This window comes from Typopeltis vanoorti, chromosome 15 (assembly GCF_054136105.1).
Source record: "Typopeltis vanoorti isolate ZY-2024b chromosome 15, IOZ_Tvanoo_1.0, whole genome shotgun sequence".
Classification (NCBI taxonomy): Eukaryota; Metazoa; Arthropoda; class Arachnida; order Uropygi; family Thelyphonidae; genus Typopeltis; species Typopeltis vanoorti.
Window position 1 is genome coordinate 7086748 of NC_143563.1, and position 12260 is coordinate 7099007.

Genomic DNA, 12260 nt, shown 5'->3' on the forward strand with positions numbered 1-12260 from the left:
GAAAAAGGTCATAACACACACACATATTTTACAAAGGGTTAGTAGGCTGGAAACTTCTGGAACCACTCTCGTACCTTTTTCTGGCAACTTATCCAGAAAAAGGTACGAGAGTGGACAGACTGAAAATTGTTAACATCTACCTTGAAGAACATAAGAAATCAGTTATACTATCATCATTATGGGCAGGACTGACAGGTTGTATGTTGGACATCCCTCACACGGAATGCATAAAATATCAGGCACCATATATAAGATGATACAAGTCTGAGGAACTATTTCTGGAGAGTCATCAGCAATGAAGCAGCATTCTCCAAATTCTAATAAATATGGCTGTACAGTCGACACTCAGTATAATAGACAACTACTGTAATAAACTCACTATAATGAACTATTGAAAAATAATAATGAAAGTCCCACAGATATAATGCCATGCTAAAAGAATTTCACAGAATATAAGGTGCTGTACTGAGAGTCAACTGTATTAATTTATCCAGAATTTGGCAGGCTGTCATATTAAGATCATCTTCATTCTAGTAACCATTCAGTATCTTCTATTAGGCCTTAGAAAATGCTGTGATAGGACATTAATTTTTTTTTTGTTTTTCTCCATTACAGTTTAATTTGTTTCCACAATTATTTGATTACCAGCACCTTATGTTCTGTAATGTGCTTTTTGTACTTCAAGTGGTTTGAAATCCAGCAAAATAGCACAGCTTAATAAATTATCATATTTGTTCTTGTGTGGTGTTCTGAGTTCATTGCTGCAAAAAATTAACATGAATTTAAAAATTTGTTAGAATTTAGTCTTCTTCTCTCTTCTTCTTCCTAACATGGAAATTTAGGCCATGTGGCCTGTTCCGGTCTCATGCCATCTCTTTCTCGGGCTTCCAATTCTTCTTTTTCCACTTATTTTGTATCTGTATAATATTTTTGGTAGTCTGCTGTTGTCCATTCGATTTAAATGCTCTAGCCATTTTTTTTATACTGTCTTATGTAGTAATTAATTGGTTTTATTTTCAGGGATTGTAAGATTTCCTCATTTGTTTAGTGGTCCCACTTGGTATATCCAGCTGTTTTTCTGAGGAACTTCATTTCTGCTGTTTGAATTCGTTTTTCATCTTTCCTTTTCATAGTCCATGTTTCGCTTCCATAAGTAGAGTTGGTTTTGACAAGACATTATATAGTCTGATTCTAGTGTGTTTTTGTACCAGGGATGGTTTAAATATATTATTTATTATGCCATTTACTTTGACAAAGTTTGATATTTTAGTGTCTATGTCTTTTTCTTCTTCGTATGATAGATCACATCCCAAGTATCTGAAAGTGTTTACTTGTTCTAGTATTTTATTATCTATCACTATTTTACTTCTTATTGGGTTTTCTCCTTTGAATGCCATTATTTTTGTTTTTTCTTTCGATATTGTCATTATTATATTGCTTTGAGATATCATTTAATGATTTTAATGATCTTTGTAAGTCATCTTCTGATGTAGCTAATACTATTTGATCATCTGCAAATAGTAGTGTATCTATCTTCATTTACGGGGTCATTTGTGTACCAAATGGGTTATGCTGTTTCCAGATTGTTAATATTTCATTTATATATATATCGAAAAGCAGAGGTGAGAGGGTACATCCTTGTCGTACTCCTCTTGATATATCTTTCCATTCTGATGTGTGTTCTAATTTAACTGCTATTTTATTTCCTGTATATAGTTCTTGAATAGATTGTAAAAGTTGGTTTGGTATGTTTAAATCGGTTAATATTTTAAGCAATTTTTGTCTACTAATTTTGTCAAAGGCTTTTTCATAATCAAATAAAGGCCACGTGTGTTTCTTTTTGAAATTCTCTTCTTTTTTCTATTAATAATTTTAAAGTAAAAATTGGATCTATGCAGGATCAGCCTTTTCGGAAACCATTTTGTTCTTCTAGTAATTTGTTTTCTACAATGCTGCTTAGTTTCTCTTTTAATATTCCTGCATATATTTTATATCCTATTCAGCAGGCTAATTCCCCTATAATTATTGCAATTGTCTTTATTTCCTTTTTTATAGATTGGGATAACCAATGCTTTTTTCCAAGAGTTAGGGGTTTTTCCAGACATCCAAACCATATTAAAAAATTTCAAGTCTTTCATTAAATTTTTCACCTGCATTTTTGTATAGTTCTATATTTATATTGTCTTCTCCTGGTGTTTTCCTATTTTTCATTTTCTTTATTATATTTTTCAGTTTTAACATTGTGATATTTTCTATTAGGTCATTCTTTGTCTTATAAAATTTTAATTCATTGTTCTCATCTGTCCAGAGATTTTGGAAATAGGTCACCCATTTTTCTTAATCTATTGTTTATATTTTTATCTTTCTTTTATTTCTTTATTCATGTATTTTATTACTTTATAGGTTTTGGGTTGTGGCTTAAATAAATCCTTTTCTAGTTCTGTTACGAAATTGTTCCATCTTTCTCTATGTTTTTTCCTTACTTCTCGTTTTGCAATTGCACTGTCTTTTATACTCTATTTCTGCTTCTATTGTTTTGGAATTTAGCCATTTCTGGTAACTGTCCTTTTTGGTTTTTATTATATTTTCTATTTCTTTGTTCCAGTCTCGTAGTCCTCTTTTTCTAATCCATTTGTGCTTTATTCCTAAGGTTTCTGTTGCTGCTTTTGTGAGAATTTGTTTCAAATGTTCCCATTCCTCTTCTATGTCACTTGATTAATGTGTGGTTTCTGTTTTTAAGTTTGTGCATTTTTGATATTGTAGTCTAACTTGAGGATCCTGTAATGAAGAAATTTTGTAGCTTGGCTGGTAAGAATTTTCAATTCTATGTGTTTTTAGCCACTTTGGTTTAAAACGAATTTTTGCTGATACCATATAATGATCAGAGTTTAATTCAAAGCCTCGATGTGCTCTTACGTCTAAAATTAACTCCGCTAATTTAAAATTTGTGATAACATGGTCGATTACTGATTTGTATCCTCTGGCTGACCAAGTATATTTATGTATTTCCTTGTGTTTAAACATTGAATTCATTATTCTCATATTATTATAAATGACAAAATCGCGCAATCTGTGACCATTTTGATTACATGTATCTTCACCAAATTTACCTATGTTCGTTTTGTATTTTTTGTTTCCTATTCTGGCATTTAAATCTCCTGCTAGCAGTAAATAGTCAGTTTTGTTTGTTTTATCTATGGCATTCTGTAATTCTTTATAAAATATATTACTGTCTTCTTCTTTTCCCTCTTCTGGTGCATATGCGCCAATTATTGTTATGTGGCCTCTTAATGTCTTGAGTCTAATTTCTATTAGTCTTTCATTCAAATAGTTGTAATATACGCTATTGTTCTTTAGGGATTTATGTACCATAATCATTATACCTGCTTTTGCTCTTTCTTCTTTTTTTACCCCACTGTAGATTTGTATATAGTTGTTTGTTTCTTTTGTACCTTTTTGTTTTTTCTTTGTTTTTGTTACTATACATATCTTTATGTTAGCTTGGTTTAGTTGTTTATCAAGTTCTTCTTCTTTGTGTGCAATCTTCATTATGTGTTCCTTTTTCCAATTTCGTTTACCGTTTCCTGGGTTGTGGTCTTTTCCCTGACAGTCCATCCGGCTTTTCTTTGCATTTAGTTAGAATTTAGTATCTGTTGAAATCATAGATAATTGTTAATTTACAAGCGGAAAAAAATCACATTACCTAGACTTTTCTTGAAATTCTGTATCTATAAATAATAAAGAAATTTGAAAAATTTGTAATGCAAATATTTCTTCTCTCTTATTTTAAAATAACTTATAAATTTTAATTTGTCTCTTTCCTTAGTGTAATTACTGGTATTGGAGAACTTGACTTAAAAGTTGAAAGTAAAGATTTACATCTTTCATCAGAGTCTGAAAATCTTCAGTATCTTCATCATCATTTACCATATTTACTTCTTGATGTGAGGGATAAGGATGAATTTCAGCAGTGCCATATTATCTCAGGTGGGTATTATTTATTTATTTATTTTCTTATTCCATTTTATTTATTTTTTTTGTTCAAATATATCATGTATACAGTGGTTGTGAATTTCATTTTTTTCTATTTATTTATGGAATGAAAAAAGTAATAATTTCTAAATAGAAAGGCAACAGAATTCTATCAAGGTGCAGATGAGTTAACACATTTGCCAATATTTATGGAATGCTAGTTCCATTAATTTTTATTTATTTATTATTATTATTATTTTGTGGTAGAATTTTATTAAAAATGTTATTTTATTTCAAGTCATAAAAACAGCATACAGCTTTTAAATTGTTAAAATAAATACAGGGTGATTAAAATTAAAGTATAAGTATCCCTTTTTAAAGCCTTCTGGAGCACCAACCAGTGATCCAAATGCTGCAAAACTTTGCAGGAATACATCATGCAGAAGCAATATCTAAAAAAAAAAAAAATAAGTAAATAAATAAATAAAATAGTTCCAGAATTCCACCAAATGCATGGAATTTGCATGATATGCAAATTTAAAAGATTTGCACAAGCATTTAAAAAGATGGACACTGGATTTTTCCTTTCATTCAGATTGTTGTTATTGTCCACAGTGATGCCACTAACCTTGCCCTAATGTACTTTGCTCATGAAGCTGTGCTACCTAAACAATTGCAGTGCTATTGCTGCATTCTGTGAATTTCATTGCATAAACAAATGTTGAAGAGGTCCACTATCTCCATGTGTTCTGTGATGAATGATTAGTTGTTTTGAAGAAAGAGATCAGTGGGAGTTAGACCTGGCAGAGGTCACAAACCAATCATTTCACAAAAAGTGAATGAAGTTGCTACCACCATGCCTTACACAACTATCTTGAAAATTCTATGGAAGATTCTGTATTTCTACCCATTCAAGATAACCTTGACACAGGAGTTGTGCCCACAGGACTTTGAAAGTCGACTGACATTCCTTGCTTGAGTGAAGTTGAACGCTGCACGGCTGTGAATACCCACATTTGATGAGCATGGGCTACACAAAACCAGCATGCATTCATCCAAAGTTACTGTCTGGTGCAGGTTTACAGCTTCATTTATCATTGGACCATTTTTCTTTGTAAGACATTTGCCATTTTAGATCATATGACCTGCTTAGTTACTGCTCAGGTATTGGGATATGATAAACAATTTTGTTATGCCACAGCTACAGCAGTGCCTGTGCATGGATTCATTCATTTTCATGTAGGATGGAGGGGACCCCCCCCCCCCACATCAGTTGATCCTTACAGGAAGTTCTTCGAGAACATTTCACAGAGCAAGAAGAAGCAGCCATTCATTTCCCACTGTATGGCCACCTTGTTTACCTGATTCAGCCCCCTGTGACTTCTGGCTTTGGGGATTTCTCGAAGACAGGGATTATCGGGATCATTCTGATAACTTGCAGCTCTGAAGTACAGCATGTATGTAGCATCACTGCTGACCAGCTGCACTCTGCTCTTGAACACACTAAGCAGAGGATGCAGTTTGTGGCATACTAGGAAGGACTACACATTGAACAGTGCAGCCCATGAATGCATAATGGAAGTGAATAAAAATGGATTATTTATACTTGTGTTGCTTTTCTCCTTCTTACACACACACAAAAAAAATTACTATATCTACATTCAGTATATTATACACACCCCTGGGTATTAAATTTTGGAAGTACCTTTTTTTTTTCAGATATCGCTTCCACACAATGCACAATGTATTCCTGAAAAGTTTCGCAGCATTCGGATCATGGATAGCACTCTACAAGGCCTTAAACAGGGATACCTTAATTTTAATCACCCTGTATTAAAAATCGGCTGGTTTCTATGCTTAGCAAAATATATGTGCGTATACTCAGTTGTAGCATTATGATTTTATTTATAGCATAACTTTATGATCTACAAAAGCACTGATAGAAAGCAAAGGCACTCAATCACTAGGTTTTTTTGGTTTTTTTTTAAGTGTGGCAATATTGAAATTGCAGTCATATACTAGTAGTCTGAATCATTGACTATATTTTTGTAAATTTTTATTAAAAATGTAATAAAAGTTCCTTTCAGAAAGGGATGTGCAGGGGAATACTTCATGACAAAAGAAAGATTTATATGTGTGTGGTCTCGTTATCAATCATTTCAATTTCAATGAAATGAATTTCAGTAAATGGAGTAGATGGTATTTGACCAGAAAATATCAAATGTGGATACACTGTATAATTCATAAGGCCTGATTAGATGTTTCAAATTTCAGATGATTAGAGTAGAACTTTAATAATACCTATCTAAAAAAAAAAGTTTTCTACAAATCTGAAAACACACCCCAACTCAACATCACCAGAGTTAAAGATCAGTACTATCAACATAAGAAGCCTGAATGGCAAAGAAATGGAGCTAGCTGAGGAATTAGATAAGTACCAGATTGACATAATAGGGGTGACTGAAACAAAAAAGACAAAAACTGGTGAGATCTTTCTGAGCAATAAATACAAAATGTTATATTCAGGGAATGACAATCAAGGAAAAGAAGGAGTAGCCATAGTATCATCATCATCATCATCATCATTTCTATTTTGATCATTGAATGGCAGGCAGTGTCAAGTAGAGTGATTTGGGCAAATATCAGAATGGGGAACTGGACAATGAGACTTATTTGTGCCTATGATCCCACAGAAGGTTCTACTAAGGTAGAAGTGGAGGAATTTTTTGAGGCTCTAGAGAAAGCTACTGACACAATGAAAAAGGAAAAGTTGGTCTTTGTTGGGGATCTAAATAGCAGAGTAGGAAGTGATTGTCAGACATACAAAAATGTTTTGGGAAAATTTGGAGAAAAGAGTAAAGCTAATAATAATGGCAAATACTTGTTGGATTTCTGCTCAGGACATGGACTGGTTATTACTAACAACATAAAAATGTGCACAAATTCACATGGAGAGAAGAGGCAAGGAATAAGAAAAGTCTCATTGACTATTGTTGTGTCCTGAATAGTCAGAAATTGAAAATTAAAATTTAATTTATTCAAGAACAACTACCTTTAATTGTAGGCAGAAAAATGTTGTGTTTTGGCATAGAAATTGAAACGTACATTATACTTTAAATCAAAACTGAAAAAGTGTTTAATTTAAGAAATGTGAGACTTAACCAGTTTGGTACAGAGTCAAATAAAGGAATTTATTTAAGGTTATTATTTAATTAGAGTATCCCATTCTATGTATTGTGTGAAAGCAAGTTGAGTGTGAGCTATAGTTCAAAGATCACACTTTAGCTGTCGAGTACAGCTTATCGCCTAAGGGAAGGAGAATTTATTGGGAAAGCGAAGCTAGAACACTTTCTCGGAAGAACGCCACGCGCAAGTGAATGAATGCCGCGCAGTAAAAAACGTGGCTGACCGCGAGGATCTCCGAGAAAGAGAGGGAAAATATAAGAGTCAAGCTCCCCCACACACAAGGCTTTTTTCCTTTTGGTTCCTGGTTCCCGCACTCTTGGACGTTGGCTCTCCGTCTCCGCCAACTGGATGATTCTGGGTCGCCCATAGAAGTCATGAAAGGCTTATCGAGGTTCGCGAGGCAAGGCTAGCTATCTCTTCATAACAGATTAGCTAAGCTGTATTGTGTGACCGATGATACAGATGTGTTCATGCGGTTCCAGAGAGAGACCAGAGCGGCACACTTCTTTATCGTCCCGGAGAACCTGATCATGCTGCTATCATATGTGACCCGAAGAACGGTAACCCACAACGGTGCCTTGATGTCCAGACAAAGCTGAAGACAGAACAGAAAGTCATTCCATGGGATGGTAACATAGAATGTTAAAGTATCTGATTTCCAATTAAAGATATGAGAGACTTTATAGGTTAATTTGTGAATGGACAAGTTGTAGAGAACTTTAGTGATTATCCCATTTGGCAGTAACCTGTCTCTGTTTGAAGAAGGTCTCCCTAGAAGGGATCTGTATGGAAAATAACTTAGATGTGTTGTGAGATATGATTAGTGACCCTAGAGTGATTAATGTATTATAGTGTTAGTATTGATATCAGAAATTGCTAGGAAGGTGATTAAGTTAATCATGTACCTTATATTCTTTCTGTATATCTCTTAAGCTTTAATTAATATGTTTTATATCATTTGCCTGAATCCAGCCGATTTTATGAATTCAAATAGCCACTCATAAAATTACTACCGAACCTAGCGGGAGGGACATATGAATATAGTTTGATCTTTCAAGCCACGACTGCATGTAAAACTAAGAGAAGTGAGAATAGTTAGATTAGTGTTTGAGATTTTATTACTGTGTATTATTCTGAAATAGCTACCTTGGATAAGAATCTTATCTATCCTCTGTATTGGCTGGCGCAGCAAAAAATAAATTCATCAATATTTAACAGGCAGACTGTCTCAGAGGACAAAATCGTAGGGCCTTGTCCCATACATAGACAAAGCCCTAATGAATGAAGGGATTACACGTGACAAAATTTGGGAACGGCCTGAATCATAGTGTTTAAGAAAAGGATAGTGATAACTGATTTATTTAACTTATTGGAAAACTATTATAGAAGTGGAAAAGGAAATAACTGTATGGGAGAGTGTAGTGAACTGTGGTAAAAGCAATAATAACGATAGAAATATAAAGAAGGAGATTGAACGATCACAATTGGCGCAAATGACAGGACTTGATTGAGTAAGGTTTTAGGTAAGAAGGATAGATTAAGTAAACAACTATATTAAATCTTATAGACATCATGTTGGAGGCTTAATGGATTTTTTACAACACTCAAAAAGAATTAAAATAGAATTTAATACTTCCTATATTTCGTCCTAGTCACTAGGACATCTACGGGGATTACAAAAACAATTAATGTAACATATACACAAATAATAAACAATACTAAGCCCAACCACGTGGGTGACACTAAAGTCCTATCTAGGTAGAGCACCCTCTAAGGGCAGTAGTAGGTGGCCTGGAATGTAAGGTGGGAACTCTGGTGATGAGTGTTTCCCAAATCTTCGAAAGCTTAATGCAACCGTATTTATTGAGATTTGGTCGGTTTTTGAGAGCTGCTGCTGCTTCTAAGAAACGTCTCTCTTTCTTGAATTTGCTGTGGTGGAGCATGGTGGTTTTCTTCCATGACACCCTGTGGGTGGTGTCCAAAACATGGTCAGCCAAGCCTGAATGGCCATAGTTGTGTTTGAAGATGTAAGACTTGTGCCCCTCTAGACGAATGGATGCTGATCTGCCTGTCTGTCCAAAGTACGCCAGCTTACAGGAACAGGGTACTTTGTAAACTCCAGGCAGAGAGAGAGAGAGAGGAGGGAGCTGATCTTTCATAGAATGGATAAGGGTAGCAAGTTTGCGGTGGGGCTTATATGCTGTGTGTAGGTTGTACTGTTTTAGTATCTTGGCTATTTTTTCGGATGTGCCTCGGATGTATTGTATGGTGATGGCATTTTTAAAATCTTGTTGACGAGAAGGATGGGGAATGGGGGAGGAGTTGATTATTTTTTTGATACTGTGATCACTGTAGCCATTGGAGAGGAAAGTGCTGTGTATGTGGTTAAGCTCAGTAGTGAGGGCGGTTCGACTGAAACAAAGATTGTGGGCTCTCTTGGTAAGAGTTTTAATAATGCCATATTGTTGAGAGGGGTGGTGGTGGGAGAGTTTGTGAATGTATCTGCCTGTGTGTGTGGGTTCTCTGAATACGGTGAAGGTAAGTGTATCATTAGGCAGGCGTGTGACTAAGGTGTCTAGGAAGGGTAAACAATTATTCTTTTCCTTTTCCATAGTGAACTGGATTCTTGAATGTAGACTATTGAGATGACTGAGGAAGGCGTCTAACGTGTCTGGGCCATGAGGCCAAATAGAGAACACATCATCTCCATATCTTAGCCAGATAGAAGGTTTGAGTGGGGCTGAGTCTATGGCTCGTTTTTCGAAATCTTCCATATAGAAATTGGCAAGGGAGGATGAGGGGGGGGGGACCCATAGCAGTTCCCTCTATCTGCTTGTAGATTTTGTTGTTCCAAGAGAAATACAGAGAGTTAATGGCAAAGGAAAAGAGATCTAAGATGTCAGAGGGAAAAACGTTTTCTAAGAGAGATAAGGTGTCAATTAAGGGAATATTGGTAAACAAAGAGGATATATCAAAGCTTACCAATATGTCTGTCTTATTCAAGGTTAAATTTTCTGTGAGGGCTTTAAAGTGGGTTGAGTTTTTTATATAGGAAGGGGACCTTCCGGTGAGGGGGATCAGAGAGTTGGCCAGCTGTTTAAATAGTCTATAGCAAGGTGCACTGGTGGCATCTACTATAGGCCTGAGGGGAATTGGGATTGTGGATTTTTGGTAAACCGTATATTCGGGGGGGATGGGAGCGGAAAGGTTTAAGTTTTTTCGTGATGTGAGGGGGCCAGGAAGATACTTTATGAGTAAGATTTTTAGTTTCTTAACTTGTGTTTTTGTGGGGTCGTGTTCTAGCGGGATGTAGGTAGCGCGAGCGCGGATAATAATGTTCATTTTGCAATTGTATTCAGTGTAGTGAATACAATCGTAAAATGAACCAAAAATCCACAAACCCAATTCCCCACTCAGGCCTATAGTAGATGCCACCAGTGCACCTTGCTATAGACTATCTAAACAGCTGGCCAACTCTCTGATCCCCTCACCGGAAGGTCCCCTTCCTATATAAAAAACTCGACCCACTTTAAAGCCCTCACAGAAAATTTAACCTTGAATAAGACAGACATATTGGTAAGCTTTGATATATCCTCTTTGTTTACCAATATTCCCTTAATTGACACCTTATCTCTCTTAGAAAACGTTTTTCCCTCTGACACCTTAGATCTCTTTTACTTTGCCATTAACTCTAAGTATTTCTCTTGGAACAACAAAATCTACAAGCAGATAGAGGGAACTGCCATGGGTTCCCCCCTCTCACCCCCCCTTGCCAATTTCTATATGGAAGATTTCGAAAAACGAGCCATAGACTCAGCCCCACTCAAACCTTCTGTCTGGCTAAGATATGTAGATGATGTGTTCTCTATTTGGCCTCATGGCCCAGACACATTAGACGACTTCCTCAGTCATCTCAATAGTCTACATCCAAGAATCCAGTTCACTATGGAAAAGTAAAAGAACAATTGTTTACCCTTCCTAGACACCTTAGTCACACGCCTGCCTAATGATACACTTACCTTCACCGTATACAGAAAACCCACACACACAGGCAGATACATTCACAAACTCTCCCACCACCACCCCTCTCAACAATATGGCATTATCAAAACTCTTACCAAGAGAGCCCACAATCTTTGTTCCAGTTGAACCGCCCTCACTACTGAGCTTAACCACATACACAGCACTTTCCTCTCCAATGGCTACAGCGATCACTGTATCAAAAAAATAATCAACTCCTCCCCATTCCCTGTCCTTCTCATCAACAAGATTTTAAAAATGCCATCACCATCCAATACATCCGAGGCACATCCGAAAAAATAGCCAAGATACTAAAACAGTACAACCTACACACAGCATATAAGCCCCACCGCAAACTTGCTACCCTTATCCGTTCTACAAAAGATCAGCTCCCTCCTCTCTCTCTGCCTGGAGTTTACAAAGTACCCTGTTCCTGTAAGCTGGCGTACTTTGGACAGACAGGCAGATCAGCACCCATTCGTCTAGAGGAACAGAAGTCTTACATCTTCAAACACAACTATGGCCATTCAGGCTTGGCTGACCATGTTTTGGGCACCACCCACAGGGTATCATGGAAGAAAACCACCATGCTCCACCACAGCAAATTCAAGAAAGAGAGACGTTTCTTAGAAGCAGCAGCAGCTCTCAAAAACCAACCAAATCTCAATAAATACGGTTGCATTAAGCTTCCGAAGATTTGGGAAACACTCATCACCAGAGTTCCCACCTTACATTCCAGGCCACCTACTACTGCCCTTAGAGGGTGCTCTACCTAGATAGGACTTTAGTGTCACCCACGTGGTTGGGCTTAGTATTGTTTGTTATTTGTGTATATGTTACATTAATTGTTTTTGTAATCCCCGTAAATGTCCTAGTGACTAGGACGAAATATAGGAAGTATTAAATTTTATTTTAATTCTTTTTGAGTGTTGTAAAAAATCCATTAAGCCTCGAACATGATGTCCTCACAGCACTTAAGCCTCTACACACGTAAATCTTATGGAATCATCGATATAACCATAGACAACGATACAACACTATGTTATTGTTGATAGTGATGTTTTCTCCCTGGTGCAGGACAC

The 12260-nt window shown here is 36.1% G+C and overlaps 1 protein-coding gene across 5 annotated transcripts in view; it reads left to right on the forward strand.

Annotated features, from left to right (window-relative positions):
- Positions 1–12260, forward strand: part of LOC150098334 (centrosomal protein of 41 kDa-like) — a 188136-nt gene that overhangs the window by 91193 nt on the left and 84683 nt on the right. For all 5 annotated transcript variants that reach the window (XR_016549515.1, XR_016549514.1, XM_090405327.1 and 2 more), the window contains one exon: positions 3827–3987. Coding sequence is in view for 3 of the 5 variants with exons in the window: in XM_090405327.1 (XP_090261453.1) it covers positions 3827–3987 (161 nt within the window). In the remaining 2 variants the exon portion in view is untranslated. The remainder of the gene's footprint in view (positions 1–3826; positions 3988–12260) is intronic.